A 23,753-nucleotide genomic window follows, 5' to 3' on the forward strand; every position below is an offset into this window, starting at 1 on the left:
GCGCGCTCGTGAAAGTCGCTCTGACAGAAAGTTCGACAAAATGCCGCATGCGTGTGATATTGCCGGATGCCCGAATGGTGCACAACGCCAGTGCTGCAGCAAAGAAACCGGTGTGTCTTTTCACTGGGTGCCGCGGAATGAACCCTTACGCTCGAAGTGGCTTAGTGTCATGCCATTGCGTCAGTGTGCTAAACAGTCAAAACCTCTGCGTGTGTGCTCGCTGCACTTTCGTACTGAGGATTACGAGACCAACCGCAACTTGGTGACGGCTTTGAATGTGCCCATCCGAGCAAGTCTTTGCCGCAGCGCCGTTGTTGCTACTGTGGGTCCCGCTACTTCCGCTCGGCTGCCACTAGTGTCGGCGGCCGCGCAGTAAAAGCGGGCAACGTTGGGCACGGCAGCAGTGACGTAGGAGAGTCGTATTTTCAGGCGGGAGATTTGAAGCGCGCTAACGCAATGCGGACCACAAAAAACGTGATTTTATTTCAAAATAAGCACTTCCTTGGCACAAAAGCAGCACTACGAGGTTTCTGGACCGCTATTTCAACAATCAACGTCGACTTAATATTTGCCTTTAGTGTCCCTTTAAAGCTTGCTAGCATGTTACTTAGAAATTAAATTTGTTGCACATTGGAAATACAACACTCCAATTGTTGTTGCTTTGATTCACCTTTCTCTCTTCTGATTGAGTTCTAAATGAAAATAGTTTTAATAGTTCATACTGGCTATAAGGGGTTGCATTTTTATGTTATGTTGCTATTTGGTATATTGGACGACACTGGTCAGAGCCTTATTTTCCTATATATGTCCTTTAATGGCCACTTAACAATTGTTCTGATTTGTTATAAATGTCTCGAACTCCTTTCAGAAAAGATATTTTTTGCCTTTTTATGTTTTGTGTTAATAATGCCAGGAAACTTTAAGTGTTGCCTTAACCAACAGCAACTGGCGTATATAATTTTAAGCTTTAAAACGTTAGCTGTGGTAGCTTTGGGGCTAAGGTATTACGCTGCTAAGCTCAGGAACACGCATTTATTTCCCGGCAATAGCCAGGAAATTAAGAAGTTTAAGAAGATTAAGAAGTTTGTAGGTATAACATGGCAGCAGAAAGCACAGGACCGGGTTGATTGGCGGAACATGGGAGAGGCCTTTGCCCTGCAGTGGGCGTAGACAGGCTGATGATGATGATGATGAATAGCGGCCACGTTTTGATGAGGGCAAAATACATAAACACCAGTGTATTCGATTTATGTGCTCGTTAAAGAACCCGATATGGTTGGAGTTAATCCAAAACACTATGGGCTTCTTGATAGTCGTGTTGTGGTTTTGCAGATAAAACTCCAGAATTTAACTAATTTAAGGTTTACAACGTCTTTGAACAGTTTTGGATGTGTGGAGTCTGTTAATTTACTAATGAAATCATGACTAATTGAACCATACTTACTGTGCTCTCTCTGCTGTGTGCACAACACCTAATTACAGATTTACTCAAAAGGATCACTTGCCATTCCCTACAGTTATGCAAGATTCCTGTAATTCCAGGGCTGCTGTGGTCATTTGTGCCAAAGAATAGCTGGTTAGGCAGACAAACTGGATTTCTTTATTGGCCACAGCCAATCATGATAAGCTCATAAACGAAAAAACTGATTTACATCAAATGTCGCATTGTGTACACGCAGGCAAACATGATCAGCACTTGATGACTGTGAGCATTTGCTGTCGCAATACTGCATGTCAAAAGGCAGCTGGTAGGTTCTTGATAGACCTGGTTTAACAGGCGAATGTTGATTTTCGCTTGTTCTTTCTTAACTGAGACATGCTTGAAGGTTATTTTAGAGCGGCTCTGGGATACTTATTTAAATGGGCAAAGTTCTCTGTGCATAGCCTGTGTTGTGCAGTTTATGCTGTGCAATTACAAGGTATGCTGTATCATGTTACATTTTTTTTCTGTATAGGGATTTGTGCTAACTGTCACACTGATACGAGAGTTTATTGATGACTGCCGAAGATATGCACGGGACAGGGAAGTCAACTCTCAAAAGTTTCAGAAATTAACAGCCAATGGAGTCACTTGCATCCCTAGCTCAGACATTCGTGTCTCTGACCTCATCATAATAGAAAAGGTAAATTTATTCTTTCCATTGCATTACTTCCTGCAGAGAAAAGCATTGAAGAATTATTTCTTTCAATTTTTTTTATATGTGTGTACTACTGGTTGATCCTTCAAGTCATTTGATTTTACTGCAACGCAAGTGGCGTGTTGCAAAGTCATTTGTGTGTGTGTGTGTGTGTGTGTGTGTGTGTGTGTGTGTGTGTGTGTGTGTGTGTGTGTGTGTGTGTGTGTGTGTGTGTGTGTGTCTACACATGCCACATACACACTGACTTATTAGCTGTTACGTCCAAATGTACCAGTAAGACTTAATATTGTAAAATCTATTACTGTAGTTGTATGCAAAGAAGTATGCCAAACCTGGGTTGCTGCCATTTGGCACTAATTGTTGCATTGTTTACAAAGTAAAAGACCAAAGTTGCTGGCTTTGCTGAAGTGAGCAGAGCAAGTTGTCTAAAAACTGACCCAATCAGTGAACAAAATCTGACCACCTCCCCCCCCCCCCTTCCCGTCCTTCTTTAAAAAGAAAAAACAGTTTGTGACCATGTTCAGTGCGCTTTGATTTTGTTATAGTTAAGTTGCAGTTGAAAAGAAAACTGAAAATGTATTATGATTAGTGAACCAATTTGTGAATTCGTTCTGCACAGTAAGCTTCGTGTTTTGCCCTGTAGTAACATGTTGCACAGTACTGTCGACTTTTCCATGTGGTGCATGTGCAGTCATGGGCAATTGAAATACGAACAAGTCAGGGTTATTGAAAACGTATTCTTTCTTTCTTTTTGCTGCCAGTCCATGTAATGTCCGCATGATTTTGGCATAGAACATTTAATTTGAGGCCTAAACAATCTTTGGTGACTGCCTAATTAGCGGTCCGAGTAGTATGCTTTCGAGTTCTCACTCACGGAACCTAATCTGCTTTTTAATTTCCTGTTCACGTTTCATTTGACCATGACTGTATATGTTTTGACAGGAAAGTAGGCTCCCTGGCATGAGGATACAGCAATCAATGTTTTTGAATAAATATCAATGAAAGTGAATGCTATATGACAGGGGCGTCACAAGAGTGTTTAGTATCTGAACCTGAATGCATCCACCACTTCACTTCCACATTCCTACATTTCCTTTTATTGTTGTCCATACTATGCATAGAACAGTAGAAATGTATAGGTGCATTCGAATAGCAAAATTTCCATTTGCAATATGGCTATCCAAGAAAATATGTACTGTTTTGACATGCACCAACTAACTATCCCAAGAGCATATACCACCCTGATTATGCTACTCCAGTCTTTCATGCATCGGGCGAGGGGCAGGAATTAAGTGAACCGAATTTTTCACCATATATTCGCATCTTGATTTGTTGGAGCTGATTTGATTTTTTGCTGATAACAGAACCAAAGAGTGCCTGCAGACATGGTGTTGTTACGAACAACAGAAAAAAGTGGCTCCTGTTTCATACGAACCGACCAACTTGACGGAGAAACAGATTGGAAGCTGAGAGTTGCTGTTGACACGACACAACGCCTGCCAAGCATGGAGGTAGATAGCTGTGCAGATACTCCCATTTTTTCATTTGCTCTGGGCTCTCTGAAGATGCGAAAACATTTTATTGCTATGCTCAACAGATCACCTGTGTTTTGTTTACCATCTTATAAATGTTACAGGAATTGCTGGAGATTGATGCGTGTGTTTATGCCGAAGAACCAAAGAAGGATATTCACTCATTCATAGGAAAGTTCACAAGGGTATGTAACCACTGCTTTTATATAAAAAAACTATTAAAAGAAGGCAGGTTCTTGAGATAGCATAGCACAGCAAATTCTGCTTTTATGATCATTTTCTAGCTTCACAGTTGAGCAGACATAACAAATATGTAGTGTTTTTTTTTTTTCTTTTGCTTTGAATGACCACTTTGTAGTGCTTCTTGCTTTTTAGTATGCCATTAATATTTAAAGAGTATATGTTTTGTTTTCTTGTTTTGTTTAGCATGACGGTGATGGTGCTGAAGATCCCCTGAATATCGAGAACACGTTATGGGCCAACACAGTTGTTGCATCTGGGACTGCCATTGGCATTGTAATTTACACTGGCCGTGAAACAAGGAGTGTGATGAACAACTCTGAAGCACGAAGCAAGGTTATACCTTTACAAAATATGCTTTTTCTGGTTTCTCCAGCACTTACGAAATGAAACACGGCATCGGAACATTAGGTCCAACATCTGGTTTGCACAATTGCTTGAGATAACCACATCATGTCCCTGCAAATCTGACCACTAAAGGTGATGTGGGCTGTGATCTATGCGCATTACTTTGGCCTAAACTGACTCATTTCATTCCAGGAGCACTGTAAATCTTGCTGGCATATTGTAATAATTTTCTAGTTAATGTGTTCCATACCCGAGCCTTTATTGATTGGCCTTTCATTTGTGGCATCACTTTTTGATTTCTTGATTAGTCAGTGATGTCTGCAATTGATTAAAATACTGTTTACTTGAAGCACGTTATTCAAAAATTGCTCTGTGCTTTGGGTGCTCTGTACTGGCACAATAATAACTGCTTAGGTAGGATTTTTCACAAATATAAGGAAAATATTTTCTATAGGTAACATGAATCAGTACATCTGCAACTGAAACTCAAGGCATATTGGGATTGCCACTGTTTTTGGGGTGGAAAGGAGGGTGCACTTAACGTACCTTTCATTGGTGGAGTATACTGGAACTGTATTCTCAGTCTTTATTTTCCAGATTTTTTTTTTTTTTAGAGTGTATGGGAGTAGCTAAGTGAGAATAGGTGAATGGGACAAAACATATAGGCACAGCTTCCATGCAGACATGAGATAATAGGGACAGAGGCCATAATATCAGAAGCTAAGTGCACTGGCACTGCATCTGTTTTCTTGTTGGAAAAATTTGCAGAATTTTTTAATGCTGCAGAAAAATAGGCATATTGAACTTTATATTGCCGTCAATTCATTTATGTTTGGTCTTCAGTTACTAAAGTGATAGTTGTTAAAAGCATATCCATAGATACATGTGTTTCTTCACAATCTGCATCTCTTGACACCTAGGCTTACTCTAGACATTGCCATTTCTCCCCCAAATCACTACCTATTCGAACTTTGTTCATTTACTTGCCGTGAGGTCAGAGGTTCAATTCCCGACGGGCAGCGACGTGTCAGTAGGGTGGAACGTAAAATATCTTGTTTACCGTTCTTTGAGTGCATATAAATGATCTCCATAAGGGCCAAATTAGCCCAGAGCTCTCCACCACAGTATTTCTCATAACCCCTATACTTGTTTGGACATTGAACCCCATAGTATGTGCAGAGTAGTTTTTTGGCACATATTTAACTCTTCCTATTAAGCCACATTATCCTCCCTAATACTAGTGCAGGGGTTCCATGTTTTATTTCTAGCAGTGGTACTTAATGTTGGATAGCTAGTTAGGTTCAGGTGGCATTTAAGAAGAAAAAACCCATGCAAGATGTACAGCATGCACAGCGACCAGTTTTTCGAGACACCTCAAGCAAAAATCCAAGATCATAGACTGCGCATGCTGTTCTAAATTCTTTGCATTAAACTTTTGTTTGGTGATGCAGGTCTAATTTTTATATTTGAATAATTGGTGATCGACAGGTTTGTGCTGGCTATGTCAAGAACACAGACCGTCTCTTGTAAAGAATCTGTGAATAGTCCTTTGCGCCTAACTGCCAGTGAAAGAATAGTTCCCAGCACAGGTTTCAAGAAGACCATCAGTTCTTCTGGAACAACTGATCTTGTAGATGGTGAAGCTTTAGAAGAGCAAATTTATTTGGGTAATGACAGCAAGGAAAAAAAGTGCATTGTTCTATCCATGTTTGTCCATGATGTAAGCGAATGGTAAGCAGAGTTACTAAAATGCGAGGAAACTTCAGCAGCTTCTTGTTCCTTTTATTAGCTGCATTTAGACCTTAAATTTCGTGATTGATGTGTATGAAAAAAATTGATGCTGTTGGCAAGGAAGTAGATGCCACACATGATGAGCAGTGATCATTGGATTATCCAGTGTGCACTCACGTTTTGCATATATTGGGCAATATCTTAAATTGCAGGTTGGCCTTCTCGACTTGGAAATCAACCAGCTCACGAAAGTTTGCGTGGCCGCCGTCGTAGGTTTGGCCTTGGTCATGATCCTTGTAAAAGTAAGTAAAAGGGCTTTAGACATCGCAAAAGCTAATTTCAAGTTTTACAGGGCATGTTAAGCAACATAAAGGCAAATATCGGTTTAGGTTGCAGTGTTAGATTAATGCTTGAAAAAGTGCAAAATGTCAAAACGACAGCAACTCATTAGCAATCGAGAAAAAATTTGTTAAAACCCTGTTACTCTGTTGAAAACTGTTATTTTTTATTTTTTTTGCATGAGAACGGTTTTAGCACCTACCATAAATAGAGGAGGAAGTTCTTTAAGTAAAATATTGGGTGTAAAATAGATTATCGAGGTGGGGAACAAGCCACAAGCAAATCGTCAAACTACAAATTATTAACTTTTTCTTTCTATTATCCTCCTTTCTTCAGGGATTTGATGGTCCTTGGTATCGCTACTTTTTGCGTTTTGTCCTGCTTTTCTCCTATATTGTTCCAATAAGGTAAGTGTGTGCCGTTCTTGGTTGACTCAGATAGAGCCATGTGAAGAAGCTGTATTTTAATTATTCTTGGTAACTTCTTGTCATGCAGCCTTCGTGTAACCCTGGATATGGGGAAGATGGTGTACTCTTGGATGATACAACAGGACAAGGACATACCTGGGACAGTTGTGCGTTCTACCACAATTCCAGAGGAAATGGGCCGTATAGTCTACCTTTTCACAGACAAAACGGGCACACTGACTCAGAATGAAATGGTTAGTACTATAGAATGCGGAATGCAAAGTGTGGAAGTTGATTTGTTGTAGGTGATATTGGAGACTATCACAGAAAAAATGAAACAAAGCGTAGAAAAGTGCGTTCAAGCAACACAGGTAACAGCTGTAATTTGTCGATAACATATCCAATCATCTTCAGGTAAGCCGGCAAGTGCTGCCATCCATCAGCAGCTGAAGGAAGTACTAATATGCGGCCGCCCGGCGATTTGAAGGCTTTGGCAACATTGCCACTGCAGGGGTGCCCATCGATTCGCCAGCTTTGGTAGCGAATGGGTTTAATCCATTAAATCCATGCATTCTTGTGGAACATGAGTACGTGCTGGACCAAGAGGCCCTCTTTCTGATAACAAACAGCCATAAGTAGTATGCTTCACTGCACGGTGGTTAGTTCTTTTGGCTATAAATGTTCCTCTCTGCATTACGCAGCTGGGTTGCAGTGAAACGAGTAAATCTAGCATAATGGAGCACAAATAAAATCCCTGCTGCACGAGACATTGATATGTTAAGACATACACCTTGCTCATTTTCCTCCATGGCTTGCACTGTCCTTCAGTAGCCGTGCTGCCCTTCGTAGCTTCATGACTTGATGGCTGCACTGCCCTTCAGTGCGCTTCAGGTTCAGTGCATTGTTCGATCGCATCTTCCAAAAACAGTGCCATTTTGTCAGCATGAATATTTCTAATGGTGCAAGGGATCACAGGCCACTTAGGATAATGATACTTGCAGAGATGCAGTGCAGTACATCATTCAATATATTGAATGTTAAGGTTGACTGCAGTTCAGTATGTGTACATGTAGCATGATGGCATATTTTTCCATAAAATTTTCAAGGAGGTGTTACTGCTGTTCGATATAGTAAGTAATTAGATATATCCTGGTTCTGTATGTCTGGGTTCAACTGTAGCGACTTGTCCTGAACGTGCATGTTCGCTAGGGCATGGGAAATACTTTCAAGCCAATGCGATTGGAATAGTTACTGTTACGTGCATTTGCCCGGCATTCTCTTACTGTTTGAAATCCTTTCTCTCTTCAGGTGCTGAAAAAGCTTCACCTTGGCTCAGTGTCCTACAGCTCAGAATCTTTTGGTGAAGTGAAAAGCAACCTGAAGGCTGCATACACCCCTGGAGCACCCACGGTGACACCCGCTGCAGCCGGGGCTACCCAGGGCGTCCGTGTACGGCGCAACATGGCCACCCGAGTGCAGGAAGCTGTGCGGGCAGTGGCTCTATGCCATAATGTGACACCTGTCTATGAAGGTGTTACTACTGATTCAGATGAGCAGGCAATGGCGGAGCTTTACCAGAAGCAGCCCACCTACCAGGCATCTAGTCCTGATGAGGTGTGAATAGGCGGCTTTTTTTTTTCCTTCCAACATTGGTATCACTTCAGTCCATTTTGCAATGATATTTAAGGGTATGTTTTAATATTTTGACATTTTCAGGTGGCACTGGTGGCGTGGACCGAGAGCGTGGGCCTCGAGCTTGTCTACAGGGATCTCAACTCGATGAAGCTGCGCACTCCACACGGAAATATCCTACACTACACTATACTGCAGACCTTTCCCTTCACTTCAGAGAGAAAGCGCATGGGTATTGTTGTCAAGGTCTGTAGCACTTCATGCACGTCTTAATTTTCTCTGTTCTTATTCTTTTATTCGTTCATGTTTTTCTTGGTTTTGTATGTGTCCTCAATACTACTTTGATGTTGTTGGGATAGCCAGCTCTAATGTAGCCTACCTTCCCATGTTTGTTTTTTCGTATAGAAATAAAAAATAATACTAATTTGGGATGCAGATGAAGTCTGATTGTGTTGATGCTTAATTGTGCGCATTATTTTTTCTTTCTTAATGTTTGTGGTATACGTAGCCCCGCCACGGTGGTCTAGTGGTTATGGCGCTCGACTGCTGACCCGAAGGTCGCGGGATCGAATCCCAGCCGCGATGGCTGCATTTTCGATAGAGGCGAAAATGTTTGAGGACCGTGTACTTAGATTTAGGTGCACGTTAAAGAACCCCAGGTGGTCGAAATTCCCGGAGCCCTCCACTACGGCGTCCCTCATAATCATATCGTGGTTTTGGGACGGTAACCCCAGATATTATTATTATTGTGGTATGCGTAAGGGGCCTGTATTGAAGACCACAAGGCATGTGCAGTTGATGCATATTATCATGAGTCTGTAGTCTGTAGCGTGTAGCTAACAGTTCTGTAGCATCTTTACTTGAAGCATGAAAGGAACAGCACTTGAGTTTTGTAAGATTGCAGCACTGATTGCACTTAAAAACGGGCAGTAAACTTGTAAACATAACAGTAGCCTTGATAAACAAGTTTATACTTGTTTTTATTAGAGCTGTGCGAATAGCAAAATTTTGGTTGCGAAGCAAATTCGAATAATAAAGATTGAGTGCGAATCGAATCGAATAATTTTCGAATATCTCTCATTTTTCGAATACTTCGAAGTGAAATTACAGAAAAAAGTTGCAGAGAATCCCCAAGTATGTTCTTATCAGATAGCAACATGAAAGTGTTTCTTTTTGCTAGGTTAATGAAGCGCTGGCACAGGGTAGTGTTTCATAGTTGTCTTATCAAGAATGAGGCAATGTAGAGGCCAAATTGTATTCATGTACATGATTTGGTGCAACCAAAGTGTTGCTGACAACACTTTGCACATGATAAGCAAAGATGCCATTTCCTCAGCCTCTCCTTCTCTTTCAAGTTCTGTGGAAGCCCAACTGATGTGGCGGACAAGGGTGTGCTCCCTTCAAGTCCGGAGTTCCAAATCTGCCTCGTAGACGTCGATACATAAGAACATCTGAAATTTTGGATGCTAAAAAGCTTCGGCGTCCGATTTTTCGGACTTCCTGCCCAAATTTCAGGTCCAAAACAGCAATAATTGAGCCCCCACCTCTGCCACATCTTTCATCTCCAAGTTGGAACCAGCGTTTTCTTGAGTTAATACATTTGCGACCGTAACGGAGCTTGAAAGGCAGCTTTGCCGCAATACGGGGTTGTGATGAGGTGAAACATATTGAAAATCTAGGGACCACTTCCAGTCGGACTTGACTGCGTCTTGGCTAAGTTCGACCGTAACGGAGTTTGAAAGGCAGCTTTGCCGCAATACGGCAGTGTTATGAGGTGAAGCATATTGAAAAATCTGTTGGGGTCATTATCAATCGGACGTTGACTGCGTCTTGGCTAAGTTCGACCATAGCGGAGCTTAAAAGGCAGCTTTGCCGCAATACGGGGGTGTGATGAGGTGAAACATATTGAAAATCTAGGGACCACTTCCAATCGGACTTGACTGCGTCTTGGCTAAGTTCGACCGTAACGGAGTTTTAAAGGCAGCTTTGCCGCAATACGACAGTGTAATGAGGTGAAGCATATTGAAAATCTCTAGGGGTCATTTTCAATTCGACGTTGACTGTACTTGTTTTTAGGAAGTTCAAATAGTTCGAATAGTAAAATTCCAGTGCGAATCGAATCGAATAGCAAACGCTATTAAAAAGATATTCGAAATTTCGAATATTCGCACACCCCTAGTTTTTATATGACTTGCTTATATCTGAAAGGATAGTCCTATTCAAACATAAATGTCCTAGTGTGGCTTCTGATTTATCAGATACCTTTTCTGGGGTGGAGGCACTGGGGAAACTTTTTGAAGTAGTCTAAGTGCAGTGCGACTTGTGTTATTCATGAGGTATGCACTATTATTTCCAGGATGAAGGCACTGGCGAGATATTCTTCTTCATGAAGGGTGCTGATACCGTTATGAGTGGTATTGTCCAGTACAATGATTGGCTTGATGAAGAGGTAAGTGGAGAAGTTTATAGGCTTTTTAACTGCAAGAAATATTTTTTCTGCATTTTACAATTCAGAAAAGTAACTGCAGTCTTTAAATATAAGTTTATTTTCAGTGCGGCAACATGGCACGTGAGGGATTGCGCACCCTTGTCGTAGCGAAAAAGAACCTCACCGAGGAGCAATATCAAGAATTTGAGGTAGGTTTCAACCATTGTGGCAGATTGTATGTGCTACTGTACTTTGGATTTGTGGTTTTGTAGTGTCAACTGTTTTTGTATACGTGTGTGATATACACCCCTAAACCCGTTGGCTTTCATGCAGTATATATGATGTACTACTATGTATTGGACTTATTCCTATATTCATTGCATATCTCATTAATATCGTCATGCACTACAGTTGTTCAATGATAAATGTAGAGAGACATTGCTATGGTAAAGGACAGCAAGTTCCTTAGCGAAGCATGTCTTTGCTTGTGCTTTGCATCCAGCATATTTGCACACGGCAGGCGACAGCAATGTAAGCGACCTGCAATATTTCTGCAGGGCTGTCACAGCTGTGTAAGTTAAAGGTGTATATCGGTCTATGGTATAACGCTGTTGCAACAACTGTCCATTATAATGTTAAAACAAGCTAAATTACCTGTATAAAACAAAGGATTGAGTCAACATGGCACGACCACCTTTCGGTTTTATACATGTACTGTGTATGCCACTATAATGAAGAATTTTGCAGCAAACTTGCCTTTTAACAAATTATTCTGTGTGTCCCTGATAGCACATTTTAGTCTTCTAAAACAACTTTATGCCAAAGTACTGGTCTAGGCTCATCACTGCAATTTTAAATAGGCAGTCTACAAGTCACTTTAGTGCCTGAATAACACAGCCAGACTAAGGAAATCTGAAGGTAGATGTATGCAAGCTTCTGTAAGTGACACTCATCTTGCTGGCATTGCGCCAGTCGGATGCGACCGCCGAAGCCACTCACAGAAGAGTGAGATGTGCACATGGGGTGTGCGTAATTGTGCTGAAGTGTGCATCAGTTTGCAGCTTGCTTGCTCTGCCATCACTCAAGCAATGCTTGTAGAAAAAATAAATTGTTTATATTTTAAAGTGAACGTCTCAGCATGGTCAGGATAAAGTTTGATTTGTTTTGGCACACTTACTTTGCCTTATTTAATGCTTTGAGGGATGAAACTCGTATAATTGAGTGACCTGTAGTATATACTATAATGAATATTCCATGTCCAATGCAGTTACAAATGTCTGCATGATTCGACAGCTTGATGATGGCATGTATAGCTGCTTTAAATGTCCAAACAAAAGCGCTGTCCTGTCCAATTTCACTGTCACATCTTCGGTGCGCTTCATAGTAATTTTTAAGCATGAACCAGGGATGCAACAGCTGCGCCAATTGCGCCAATTTGATACAACTCCTTATTTTTGTGCCAAGCTGAGCCAAAACCGTGAAATTTGTTAAAATTGCGCCACGCTGCGCCAAAATACCCGACAAGCTTAAAATTTGCTCAGTTTTGCAAATTTGAGCGAGAAATGGAGGCCGCATTGGTCATCTGCAGTGTGGGCATCGTCATCCAATACAGACCCGCACACCCTAACCCTAACCCCCCGCGAAAGAAAAGAAAAAACTCAGCTTCACCTGAAGGACGAAGCAATGAATGCGATAGCAACAAATTGTAATGCTATACAAAGTGAGGCTGACAGCAAGCTCTTTTGTATCCGATCTCGTGTAACTCTACAAAACGTTGGTGTAAGGGAATACGGCGTTTCAGGGGAAATATGCTCTTTCTGTGCAGTGTCTTCGCATTGAGGGCGCAGCACATAGCAGGATATACGAGCCGCCCGCCAATGGCTGCCGAGATAGCGCGCTCCAGCGCCCTTAGAATCAAAGTTCAAAAGTTGCTGCTCGAGCGACAGCCCCCCCCCCCCTCGCGTCTTTTCACGCTCATTCAAGACGGGCGGGGCATTTCCTCTATTCTTCGATGGCAGGCTTCCCGAGCGGAGTGGTGTTATCGCATGCACCCTCCGAGCGACGGACGGAGATGGGCTGGCACATTTGATATCTGTTTCAGCCGCATTCGTCGCACGCACTCGCGCGCTTTTACCCACGGTAGAAAATACTATGCACAGGGATATGTTATCATTTTGGACTTTATACGGAGATGACGGCAATAACTCGTTGAGAGTGTCCATATAGTTGCTATCGCAATGGAAAAGGACAGTAGTTCTCAAATTTCCTGATGTTTGTATTATTGCGTGCAGAACGCTTTTTAAGCCACTTTTGCTGCATTACACTGGTGTCCTGCGGAAAAGCATACTGAGGTTTAGAAGGGGCTATTAGTACTAGCTGTCAGGGACACAGCACATATTGTTCCTTAATTATTCATTCGTGCACGCGCCGTATAATCACGAGTACTAGTATGATCGCTGACGTCTAAAAAATTATTGGCAATCATTTGGAGCTGCTGTGTACGGCGTTTCTGCTGCCTTGAGAAACAATAGACAAAGGCATATGCCAGTTTTCTTTTTTCGCTACCCCCACTTTTCTCCCAAATTTCCAGGTTGCCAGGTTCGCAGGTCCACATTAGCATTTCCAGTGCCTGTCGAATTATTTGACAGGTCCTGCAAATGCTAATGTGGACTTAGTCATTGTTCGCACTGTGGGGTGGCTCAGCACACTGCTTTTATTGAAATAGCAGTGTTCACGTGCACTCTGCACGAATTAGCTGATGTTGAATGGTTTTTACGTATTTTTGTTTTCTTTTCTAAAAGTAAGCCTTCTTTGTTATACTGCTCCAAATTTGGGATTTCGGGTTGAAAAATTCGGGTTTTTTTTTTTTTTGCAACCTGCTCCAAATTTGGATATTTGTGCTCCAAAAGCAACATTTTCCTTCTCCAAAAATTGCTCCAAATCCTATTTCGGCTGTTGCACCCCTGATGATCGTCTGCCAACTAGCCCAACTCATCATCTCGATGCAAGACAAGCAGTCAGGGGAAGGTGGAGGCTTGAAGTGAAGAGAAATCATGGAATAGGGAATGTCGCTGAAGCCAACATTTCAACAAGTGGACTTGTCTTTGTCAAAGCAGCAACTCTTTCTCATGCTTTAAAATGTGTAGGGCAGTGCTGTTATATTTAGACTACCACAGCCTTTGGCCTTGGCCTGCTGGAAGGCAGCTTAGTGATGATATTTCACCATCTTGCTATACCCTGCCAGCCTCACTAATGTCTGCAAGCATGCACTGCTACATTCATTGTTATTTAGTAGCTGAGCAGCTACATTGATACAAGGATGCTCTAGATTTGTTCTTTTTGGCCATGTGCAATTCTCATGCCTTGAGTTCCAGTTCCTTCCTTTATTCTTCCATAGCAGCTTATATAAAATGTTACTTTTGATTTCGGTAGCACATTTGAAGCTGGCATTTCATCTTGAGCCATGCCTTTTACACTCACTTCTATGTTAGTGTTTACATTACATCGATCAGTTATGCCTTGGTAGTACAGTAAAAGCTTGTTAATTCGACCTCCGTTAATTTGGAAAATCTGATAATTCAGACGTGTTCTCTGGTCCTGGCAAGCATATGTATTGTTTAATGGCATCAAACTCATTAATTCGGTCAGATTTGGCCGCAACCCACTTAATGCGGGCGTTCCTCGGAGTGCGCCAAGCACGAAGCGCCGAAAATGTGAGACATAAAGGAGCAAAAACGGCGTTCGCAAATGGCCGAAACAGCTGCGGGCCTTTAGGAAGGAAGTCATGTTGACATCGGGCAATGCACGTAGTATCACAACTCAAGCATGGTGGAAGCTGTTGAAGATGAAGAGCTTCAGCTGCGGTCCGTACGCTGGCATAAAACTCGCTTGCTACATTGTAATGGATAAACGATCAGTTGCCGTCCATTTTTCCGGCAGGAAAAGTTATCGTCACGTGCGCATGGTGGTGTTGGTTGTGGCGATACGTAATAAGGAAGGGAGGCAGACCACGTTTCGGCTTAAGACACAGGGTTTGAGCCATGGTCACATTGTGAACGAAATCGTGAATGATGAAAATTGTGGCATTTACACTGCGCATGCAAAATAAGTAGTATTGGATTTATGTATTCATCAAGAAAATGAATGTGCATTGATGTAATAGACACTTGTTTATTGTTTTCTTGGTACTTTCGATAATTTGGCATTTGATTAATTCAGACATTTTTTCCGGTCCTGTGAAATCCGAATTAACAAGTTTTTACTGTATAAAAATGTTCAGTATATCTTGCATTTTCACAAGATTGATGTTATTACGTGTTACCTCTTCAGTGATTCTTTCCTTCTTTTGTTCTCCTCACTTTCAGTTTATTCAGAATCTATATGAAAAGAGTCAGTCCGTCTCATTAGAGCCTTCTGTGTCACTTAGCTTATTAAGGCTAAGGTGTCCATGTTGGAGGTCCACTAGAAGAGCCAGTGACCTTGACGCGAAAGACACCTTGATGAAAATATTCTCCCACAGATGCATGCAGAAACATCTCCGAGTAAAAAAAACTAATGTGTGCGTAGCTGACGCCACCTTTCGGCTTTACTTTGCAGAGTAACAGGTGTTGCACATAAAGGTGGGTGTGCATGCACTGCAGATTGATGTCAAACTAGGCGCAGTTGCTGCAGCGTCAGCTGTTGCCAGCAATGCTAGTCGGTGGCGAGGAGGTGAGTGATGGAGCATGCACACCCTTGTGGCTCGCGGGTACGGTCGACAAGTATGCCACTGCAGAAGAAGAATGTGTCACTGCTCATGCTGCTGTGTCTAAGAGCACATTGCCAAAGACAAGCGGATCCCGAACTGAGGAAGCAAGAAGCGAAATAATGACGGGTGTGATGAGCAGAAGGCATAGATACATGCACAACACAAAAAGGGGCTCGCACAAGGCGTTCAGAGGGTCCACCTTAATGCCAAACATATGTACTGCTCATAGCGGCTCATATTGTCTTACATGAGTGCAACAAGGCTTTTGCCATCTTGTGTTATAAGAGTGTCACACCTGCTGAACTTTTTTGTTTCCATAATTATGCATACTTGTCTTGCAGAGTCGTTACAACCAAGCCAAAGTAGCTATTCAAGACAGGAGTGCTCGAACGACGGCCGTCATCGAAACGCTTGAGCGTGACCTTGAGCTTCTCTGCCTCACTGGTGTGGAAGACAAACTTCAGGATAAAGTCAGGCCAACCCTTGAGCTTTTGCGCAATGCTGGCATAAAGGTAATACCAGCACGCCGAGCAGTCGCATAGACTGGAAATCATTTAGGGGGATGTTTTTAGAAGTAGAATGATTGGCTGCTGGAACATACCATGCTGTCTTGGACGGACAGCATAGTATGTCACTCGGAAGCAGCACTTATTCAGTTGTTTTGCCAGGGATGAGCATTAACTGTAGAAATAAATGAAGACCACACCTCCAGCAGCTTTAAACCCTTGACCTTCCAATACCAATTAGGGTACGGCTTTTATTATGCAGATATGCAGCATGACACACCCTATAATGTGAGTAACGTACACTTTTGCTGAAGATATTACCTTAGATGAAAGTGTATGACTCTTTCCTCATTATTGTAATAATAATAATATAATATCTGGGGTTTAACGTCCCAAAACCACAACATGATTATGAGAGACGCCGTAGTGGAGGGCTCCGGAAATTTCGACCACCTGGGGTTCTTTAACGTGCACCTAAATCTAAGTACACGGGCCTTCCTCATTCTTTTCACTTGGGGCTTAGATTTATCAGTATGTGTAAGTATGTAAGTCTGTATTGAATGGTAACTGTCTGTCGGCAGTTAAAAGAAACTGCATTTACAAGAAATGTTTTTAACAAAAATTTGTTGGGAGGATGTGCAAATAGTCATGGTATTATGCTCTGACACAGTACTCACGGATTGAAACATGAAAACTTAGGGCTAAGTAATGCACGTGCTTTCATTTCCAGCATCTACAGCTCGTGTCATATCGGTGTAATTTTGACTCGAACACTTACATCAGAGCCAACATTACCTTTAGTAGCCAGATTTGCAATGACATAAAACAGTTATCGCGAGCAATTGCTCATGGCAGTCAATATACTAAATAAACGATGTGGCGTTGAAATCCGTGAATGCTGTACCTTTATTTAGACCAGGGGTTTTTTAACTTTTTGGCTTTGGGGAAACTCCACCAGCCTTCCCAGGGTGTTGCAGAACTCCTTTCCTCACTCTTTACGTCGTACTCATACACAGACATGAATCAACCTAATGGTATGCACGGCATGTGTTATGCTGAAGTGAGAGTGAATACACAGACATGAATCGACCTAATGGTATGCACGGCATGTGTTATGCTGAAGTGAGAATGAATACATAGACATGAATCAACCTAATGGTATGCACGGCATGTGTTATGCTGAAGTGAGAATGAATACACAGACATGATCAACCTAATGGTATGCACGGCATGTGTTATGCTGAAGTGAGAATGAATACACAGACATGAATCAACCTAATGGTATGCACGGCATGTGTTATGCTGAAGTGAGAATGAAAAAATGCACGAATTAGTGGATCTATTAAAGCAGTTATTGTGTGCCTCTGTGTCGCTGAATAAAGGGGGAGCCTCAGGATGCCTGCTGTGCATTTGAGCTTGCGTTGTGCCATACTTACGGTACAAAAGTGCACCGAGTAAACTTGTAGGATAGAGACTTGTGTGTTTTAAAAGCAAAAATAATTGTGCATGTCTTCATAAGTAACTTGTTGGCTTTCTTGTTGGGTCATGAATACACATTTAAATAACATTGCACCATAAATTTGGGCACGAGTTAAACTTGGTAGCCACATAGCTGCAGGGGCAGATTCAGAGTATCACCTAGGAGTAGCTCAGTTTTGCAATCTGCCGGAAGATCAGAGTGTAAAAAGGTAAAACCGTTGCTTAAATTGCAATAAGACCTTGTTAATAATTATATCCCACGATATAATCATGAGGCACGCCGTAGTGGAGGGCTCCGGAAATTTCCACCATCTGGTGTTCTTTAACGTGCACTGACATCGCACAGTACACGGGCCTGTAGCATTTCGCCTCCATCGAAATGCGACAGCCATGGCTTGGATCAAACCCGCAACTTTTGGGTCAACAGCCCAGCACCGTGACCACTGTACTACCGTGGCAGACGAAAAGTCCTTGTTTAGATTCAAATATATACATGTTGATGTGACATAATTAAGGGAATGTCTGCTTAATACTGCGTTTTGCTTGTAAAAGCTATAAGCTTGGAAGCCTATTGTGGGGGCACTTAAAGCACAATGTGTGTTCGTAATTGTTCTTGAGACTCAATGCATGCAGTTTTGTTGTGTAACTCTTGTACTAGTATTTTTCACTTGTGCAAACAAGTACATGGCATGCTGTGGCACATCATATCATTGTCATGTTTATGTGACAATTTGCAGCCGTGATATTTTATCTGTTACTGTTGCTTTTTTCTTTCTTCAGGTGTGGATGCTGACAGGAGACAAGCTGGAAACTGCCACAAGCATTGCCAAATCATCTCGTTTGGTGTCCAGGTCCCAGGAGTTGCACATCTTCGAGTCCGTTGCAAATCGAACAGAAGCCCGATGTGAACTGAACAAGTTCAGACGTCGGAATGATTATGCCCTCATTATTCGGGGCGATGCTCTTGAGGTAATATGAACACATTTGAAAAAATGTTTGCCTTCTTTAGGAACTATTTCGTGCGGTTTTATGTGGATTCCTTCTTATAAAAAAATTTCATGGTAAATATCTGGTTAGGTTTTTCTATAGAGCTTTTGTTTCCTTGAATTATTTTTAGTACAGCGGGTTACTTTATACATGTTGTACTTCATTTTCTTGGTAATTGAAGGAAGGTTGTTCTTGGGTTATAATTCTCAGTGCACTTATTTTCCATGGCCATATCTTCCCAGTATACATTACCATCTCTATACACAGCATTTTTCTATGCACACTGGTCATTCTGATGCATATTAACTGGGAAATGATTATTTGAATAATGGAGTAGGCATTTGAAGTGCTAACAGCATTGGAGCCAAATGTCTTAGCATAGTCCCTCAATAGCTTTTCTGGTCACGAAACTGCCGCCTCACTTTAATATAGAGCTCTAGCGGTGGCTGCTAGGGGTGCCACAGTAAAAGAAAGGCCAAGCGGAGTGGCCGCCGTAGGCGACGCTTCTATTTTTTCTTCTGGTACATCGCGGCTGAATCCACCGCTTTTTTCAGGCAAAATTTATCTTCTATTTTGTCGTAGCAATTGTACGAACTAAACTTGAAACTTCTGAGAATGTTTTTTTACCGAAGACAGGGCGCATACAAAAAGTAAACAATCTCAAGTTTTTGCTGGTGGCTCAATGTGCCAACTTAGACCTTTTGTTACTGTGAAACTTGTCTTTAGTTGGCCCAACAGGCCTCAAATAAAAAAAAAATACTGATGTTACTGTGATGCGCTGTATACAGAGAATGAGACATCAGCGGCGTTACCATTAAATGCATGACAACCTGAGCTCAAAGCCATGCACTGTTATTTCCCGAACTTCAGATTGCACGCGTGTTGGTCTAGTGGTGGTAACGGACTAATTTTACATAACAGAAGATATTCCAGGATGTGAGCTCGCATTTGCCAGTAATCAGTTCGGAACAGATACATCGGCAGATCATAGCCGTAAGTGAAAGGCTTGCTTGATGGGAACTGTTGTCGTTTTCAGGCCTCAAAAGCTTTGCTAGTTTTCGTGGGTGTCAGTCCAATTGTGCAACACAGTTTTTAACGCAATTTTTGTTGTCAATATACCCGATAAAAACCACATAGATTAATACGTTCCACTGACTCCGCATTGCGATTCTTAATCTCTATCTTGTGGGAATCGAGCGCGCCCTCCCCTTTGGCGCCTCGTTCCCCAGCTAGCGCGTGTGCTGACCCCGCGCGGCTCGAGCGCCGGGAACCGCCGTTAATCGGCGACATGGCTACCGTGGCTATGCCGCCAGGCCTTTTTGCTTGGTGCGAGCCATGCGTTGGTCTTCCCCGCACGAACCACGTGTCCGAGCATGTCTGAAAAAGGCTCGCGGCTTACTGCGCTAGCCTACGTCACTGCGTTGCGCCTGTCCTCATTGGCCGCCAGTGACAGCCCCCTTCCCCCATCAGCTTGTTTCTGTCTGGCGCGGGCTTGCCCGCGGGAGATGCTCGCAAGCCTGCAACGGGGTAGTCACGCGCTGCCATTGCAGGTGGCTTCTCATTCGCGCGCTTCGGTGGTTCCCCCTTTGTGTGGTAACCGTAGCGCCGCAGGCAAGTGTACTCGATCGGTCTTGCGGAGTTACCCTGACGGCCTGCAGTCCCGTGATTGTCGCACTGTGCTGCATCTTGGGTTAATAAACCCGTGTTCGTTGACATCCTGCCTCGAGTGCCTTTTCTGCACCGTGTCGGAGAGTCAACGAACCCGGCCGTAGCGTCTTTGTTCGCTGCAGCAGTGGAGAACGCCGCGTCCCTTGCCTGTCGCCTCGTAGGGTAAGCTTTGTGCAAAACCTATCTCCACAATCTCTCACGAGCAGGGTGACGTTTGCATTCAGTGCCGTACTTCCTTGGCAAACCAGGACGCTTAATAGGATTGTAATCGCGATCCTTCTTTGAAGGAAATGAGAGCGTGCAAATGCTTATCAGAAACGACAGATCATTTTCGCTTTCACTCCGCACTGGGGTAGTGTAGAGCTCAAAAGACATCTTAAAGGAGTATTGACACAGAAATCTTGCATCTTTTTTTTTTCTTTTTTTTTTTACAACAACTAGCTAATGGCCCGTTTATCAGGGCTGGAAACCACACTTGCACACAATGGCTCTCGAGTTCGTTTCAGTGGTTTCACTGGCGTTCAAACTGTCCGTGGTCGCGACTTCCAATTTGTAAAGTAGGCTGTCAGGCCATGGAACACACGAGAAATGGCGTTAGTCTTCAGGCATGGCTTGTCTCTCAGCAACGATACGGCGTCACCGTTTATCGTGAAATCGTCCACATGGATGATGTCCGATGAAGCAAAGTGCCTCACACACACATGCACATGCTTCGAATCGATGCTGAAGTGGTCCGTTTCTTGCCACGTTATGGCTCACTTCTATTTCTCGAATTGCCCGCAAACACTTGGCATGCAAAATAGCGATACCTTTTCAATAGTGATGTGGCGACACACTGCGCACAAACCGGTGCAACCTCCGCCTCGTCACTATCTAGCCCGGCGTGACACGGCTGCATGCTACAGCACGCCTCCGATAAGGGACAGCGCCACCGCAGCTTCACCGGAGGCTTACGTCACCGACGGTAGCTATAAAACCAAGCTGTCGAGCTCGGAAGTGCCCCTTCCTTCCTTCGCTACCCGACTGAGCGCAGCGTCGGCATGTTCGCCCCGCTGCTGCTACTACGCTAATAAGCAGTCGTTATGTTTTATGTTGGGATGCGTTCTTCTGTCGACACGGCATCCCACAGTGCCCTTGTAGCCAAAACGGCACCTCGGTACACAGCACCCGAACGGCATTGTCCCACGAACGTGCCGCTTCAACTGTACAATACCTGAACTTGGCCCTTATCTAAAAAGCAATCACAGCTAAAGAATACACGTGCAAACTTTCAACTCGCGCCAGCCGTGTCTGCAGTCTCTACAGAATCAACCAGGAGAAGGGTGGCCTCTAAGCGACAGTAGCACCGTGGCGCGACAGCTTTCCGCGCTATATCAAGCTCCCCCATAGCGTGACGGCGAAGTTTCGTGACCAGAAAAAGTATTGAAGGACTATCATTATATGGAAACAACGTTATATTCAAATTAAAAGGTGCATTGTGTTTTATGAACATGAAGTTATAAGGTGTTCATTACCTCATTATATCAGGGATTTCAATATATTGAAGTTTGTTATTTGAAGTTCAACTGTACAAAGTGTATATACCGGGTGTCCCAGCTATCTTTAGCAAAGTGTTAAAAAATACATTAGAGGCAGGCAAGTGAAATCAATTGCATATTGCTGACAGCCACCTGCCGCACTACAGACAATTTTTTGTTTTGTAATTTGTTAATTAGGATTATTTAACTAAATTGCTAAATATTGACTTTCGGCGAGAAATGGGACTTGAAGTTCAAGAATGTCTTCAGAAACCCCCATTGCATTATTTGCGATCAAGAAAGTCTCACGTGTACCATGTTTTCCAAGCTGCAAATAAAGACCGCGAAATACAAGAAATACCACGTGACTAGTGCATTCGTGCTCCGGGATCGTGCTGCTCTCAGCCGTGGTTTGAGCGAAAAAAAAAATAACTGCGGCCGTGACTTGCCTGCTCCGTTGCAGCAGTAGGCTGAGAAGTTGGCGGTGGTTTCTTGGCCCGCACTCGCTACGACTGACACCGTCACGCGTGCCAACTGCCTGATGCGGGCCAAGAAATCACCGCCAACTTATCGGCCTACCGCTGCAACAGAGCCGACGAGTTACGGACGCGGCTGATTTCGTTTGCTCAAACCATGGCTGAGAGCAGCACGATCTCGGTGCATGAATGCACTAGTCACGTGGGTTTTTTTTGTATTTCGTGGGCTTTCTTTGCAGCTTGGAAAACATGGTACACCTGAGACTTGATCGCAAATAATGCAATGGGTGTTTGTGAAGACGCTCTTGAACTTTGCAAGTCCCATTTCTTACCTAAAGTCACTATTTAGCAATTTAGTTAAATAATCGTAATTAACAATACAAATGAACTACAGTACAAAAAAATTGTCTGTTGTGCGCAAGGTGGCTGTCAGCAATATGCAACTGATTTCACTCGCCTGCCTTAATAGTGCATTTTTTAACCCTTGACGCGAGTTAGCTAAGACACCCGGTATAATATGTGCACCTGTGCCATTTCTTGGTTTGCCATAGCTGTGTGCTGTCAGTTATTAAACTGCCACCTCTTCAGTTTTGATTTTATAGCAATGCATCAAACAAAGGACAAATGAAGAGGCTGTTGTTTGTCACTTTTGTTTGTTCTGTCTGTTTTCTGCATTGATATGCAATCAAAATGTGTAAAGAACTGACCCGAACTGCCGCGTTGCTGAATCTTCTTCAGGTGTGCCTGAAGTTCTACCCACGAGAATTTATGGAATTAGCTTGCCAGTGCCCTGCTGTGGTGTGCTGTCGCTGCTCTCCTACGCAGAAAGCTGAAGTCGTCCATCTTATCAAACAGTATACCGAGAAAACTACATGCGCTGTTGGTAAGGATAAAGCCTCTTTTTTTTTTCTTCTTCTTTGTTGAATTTGTGGCATTCATACCCTAACTTCTTGCCAGAACCAGTAGGCAACTTACCTTTTCATGTAGCACAACTTAACTTGAGGTTGGTCTAAAAGGAAGGTAAATTGATGAATGCATCAAATAGCAGCCATCACAAAAGACGATGCTAATATACTGTGGAGCTCTACACGGGATACAAAAACGTTTGTGAGGACCTCTGCGTCCTTCCACCAGACTATCCTCATGCTGTGAAGCTTTTTAATTTACATCATGCATCCTACGATACAAGTGTAATACAAATTATTACAAGAAGGACAAACTGATTTTATTCATTGGTTGATGGAACATTTTCGTTGTTGCCTCAACGCGATAGCAGGGCTATATGAGAAGGCCGCTGTTGAAAGCTGTGGAATATACCCTACTACTAGTCGACTTTTTGTTTATGCGGCATAAGTACTTAGTTCATTCAGTTTTTTATGGCACAAAAGCAGCTCAGGCTATGCTGAGGCCAGGCACAGCATAAGTACTACTGGGCTGTCTTTGCATTTGTTTCTGTGTAAATATAGCCACTGTGGCAGAAAGTTAAACCCATCACATGGTGTTCAAAAGGAAAATGACATATCCAACAGCTGTTTTAATTTGTAAGCCATTGTAGGCTGGCCATGCCTTTGTATTTGG

General features: G+C 42.9%; 1 protein-coding gene across 1 annotated transcript in view; it reads left to right on the forward strand.

The window, feature by feature from the left end:
* The window catches only part of LOC119378875 (probable phospholipid-transporting ATPase IIA), a 45,072-nt gene that overhangs the window by 13,540 nt on the left and 7,779 nt on the right, over nucleotides 1-23,753 (forward strand). Inside the window, exons 7-20 of the mRNA XM_049411646.1 lie at nucleotides 1,956-2,123; nucleotides 3,503-3,649; nucleotides 3,775-3,855; nucleotides 4,097-4,246; nucleotides 6,202-6,291; nucleotides 6,665-6,735; nucleotides 6,824-6,989; nucleotides 8,044-8,349; nucleotides 8,452-8,613; nucleotides 10,724-10,816; nucleotides 10,921-11,004; nucleotides 15,884-16,054; nucleotides 18,308-18,496; nucleotides 22,914-23,058. Coding sequence (XP_049267603.1) covers nucleotides 1,956-2,123; nucleotides 3,503-3,649; nucleotides 3,775-3,855; nucleotides 4,097-4,246; nucleotides 6,202-6,291; nucleotides 6,665-6,735; nucleotides 6,824-6,989; nucleotides 8,044-8,349; nucleotides 8,452-8,613; nucleotides 10,724-10,816; nucleotides 10,921-11,004; nucleotides 15,884-16,054; nucleotides 18,308-18,496; nucleotides 22,914-23,058 — 2,023 coding nt within the window. The remainder of the gene's footprint in view (nucleotides 1-1,955; nucleotides 2,124-3,502; nucleotides 3,650-3,774; nucleotides 3,856-4,096; nucleotides 4,247-6,201; nucleotides 6,292-6,664; nucleotides 6,736-6,823; nucleotides 6,990-8,043; nucleotides 8,350-8,451; nucleotides 8,614-10,723; nucleotides 10,817-10,920; nucleotides 11,005-15,883; nucleotides 16,055-18,307; nucleotides 18,497-22,913; nucleotides 23,059-23,753) is intronic.

Source organism: Rhipicephalus sanguineus, chromosome 1, assembly GCF_013339695.2.
Source record: "Rhipicephalus sanguineus isolate Rsan-2018 chromosome 1, BIME_Rsan_1.4, whole genome shotgun sequence".
NCBI classification, from domain to species: domain Eukaryota; kingdom Metazoa; phylum Arthropoda; class Arachnida; order Ixodida; family Ixodidae; genus Rhipicephalus; species Rhipicephalus sanguineus.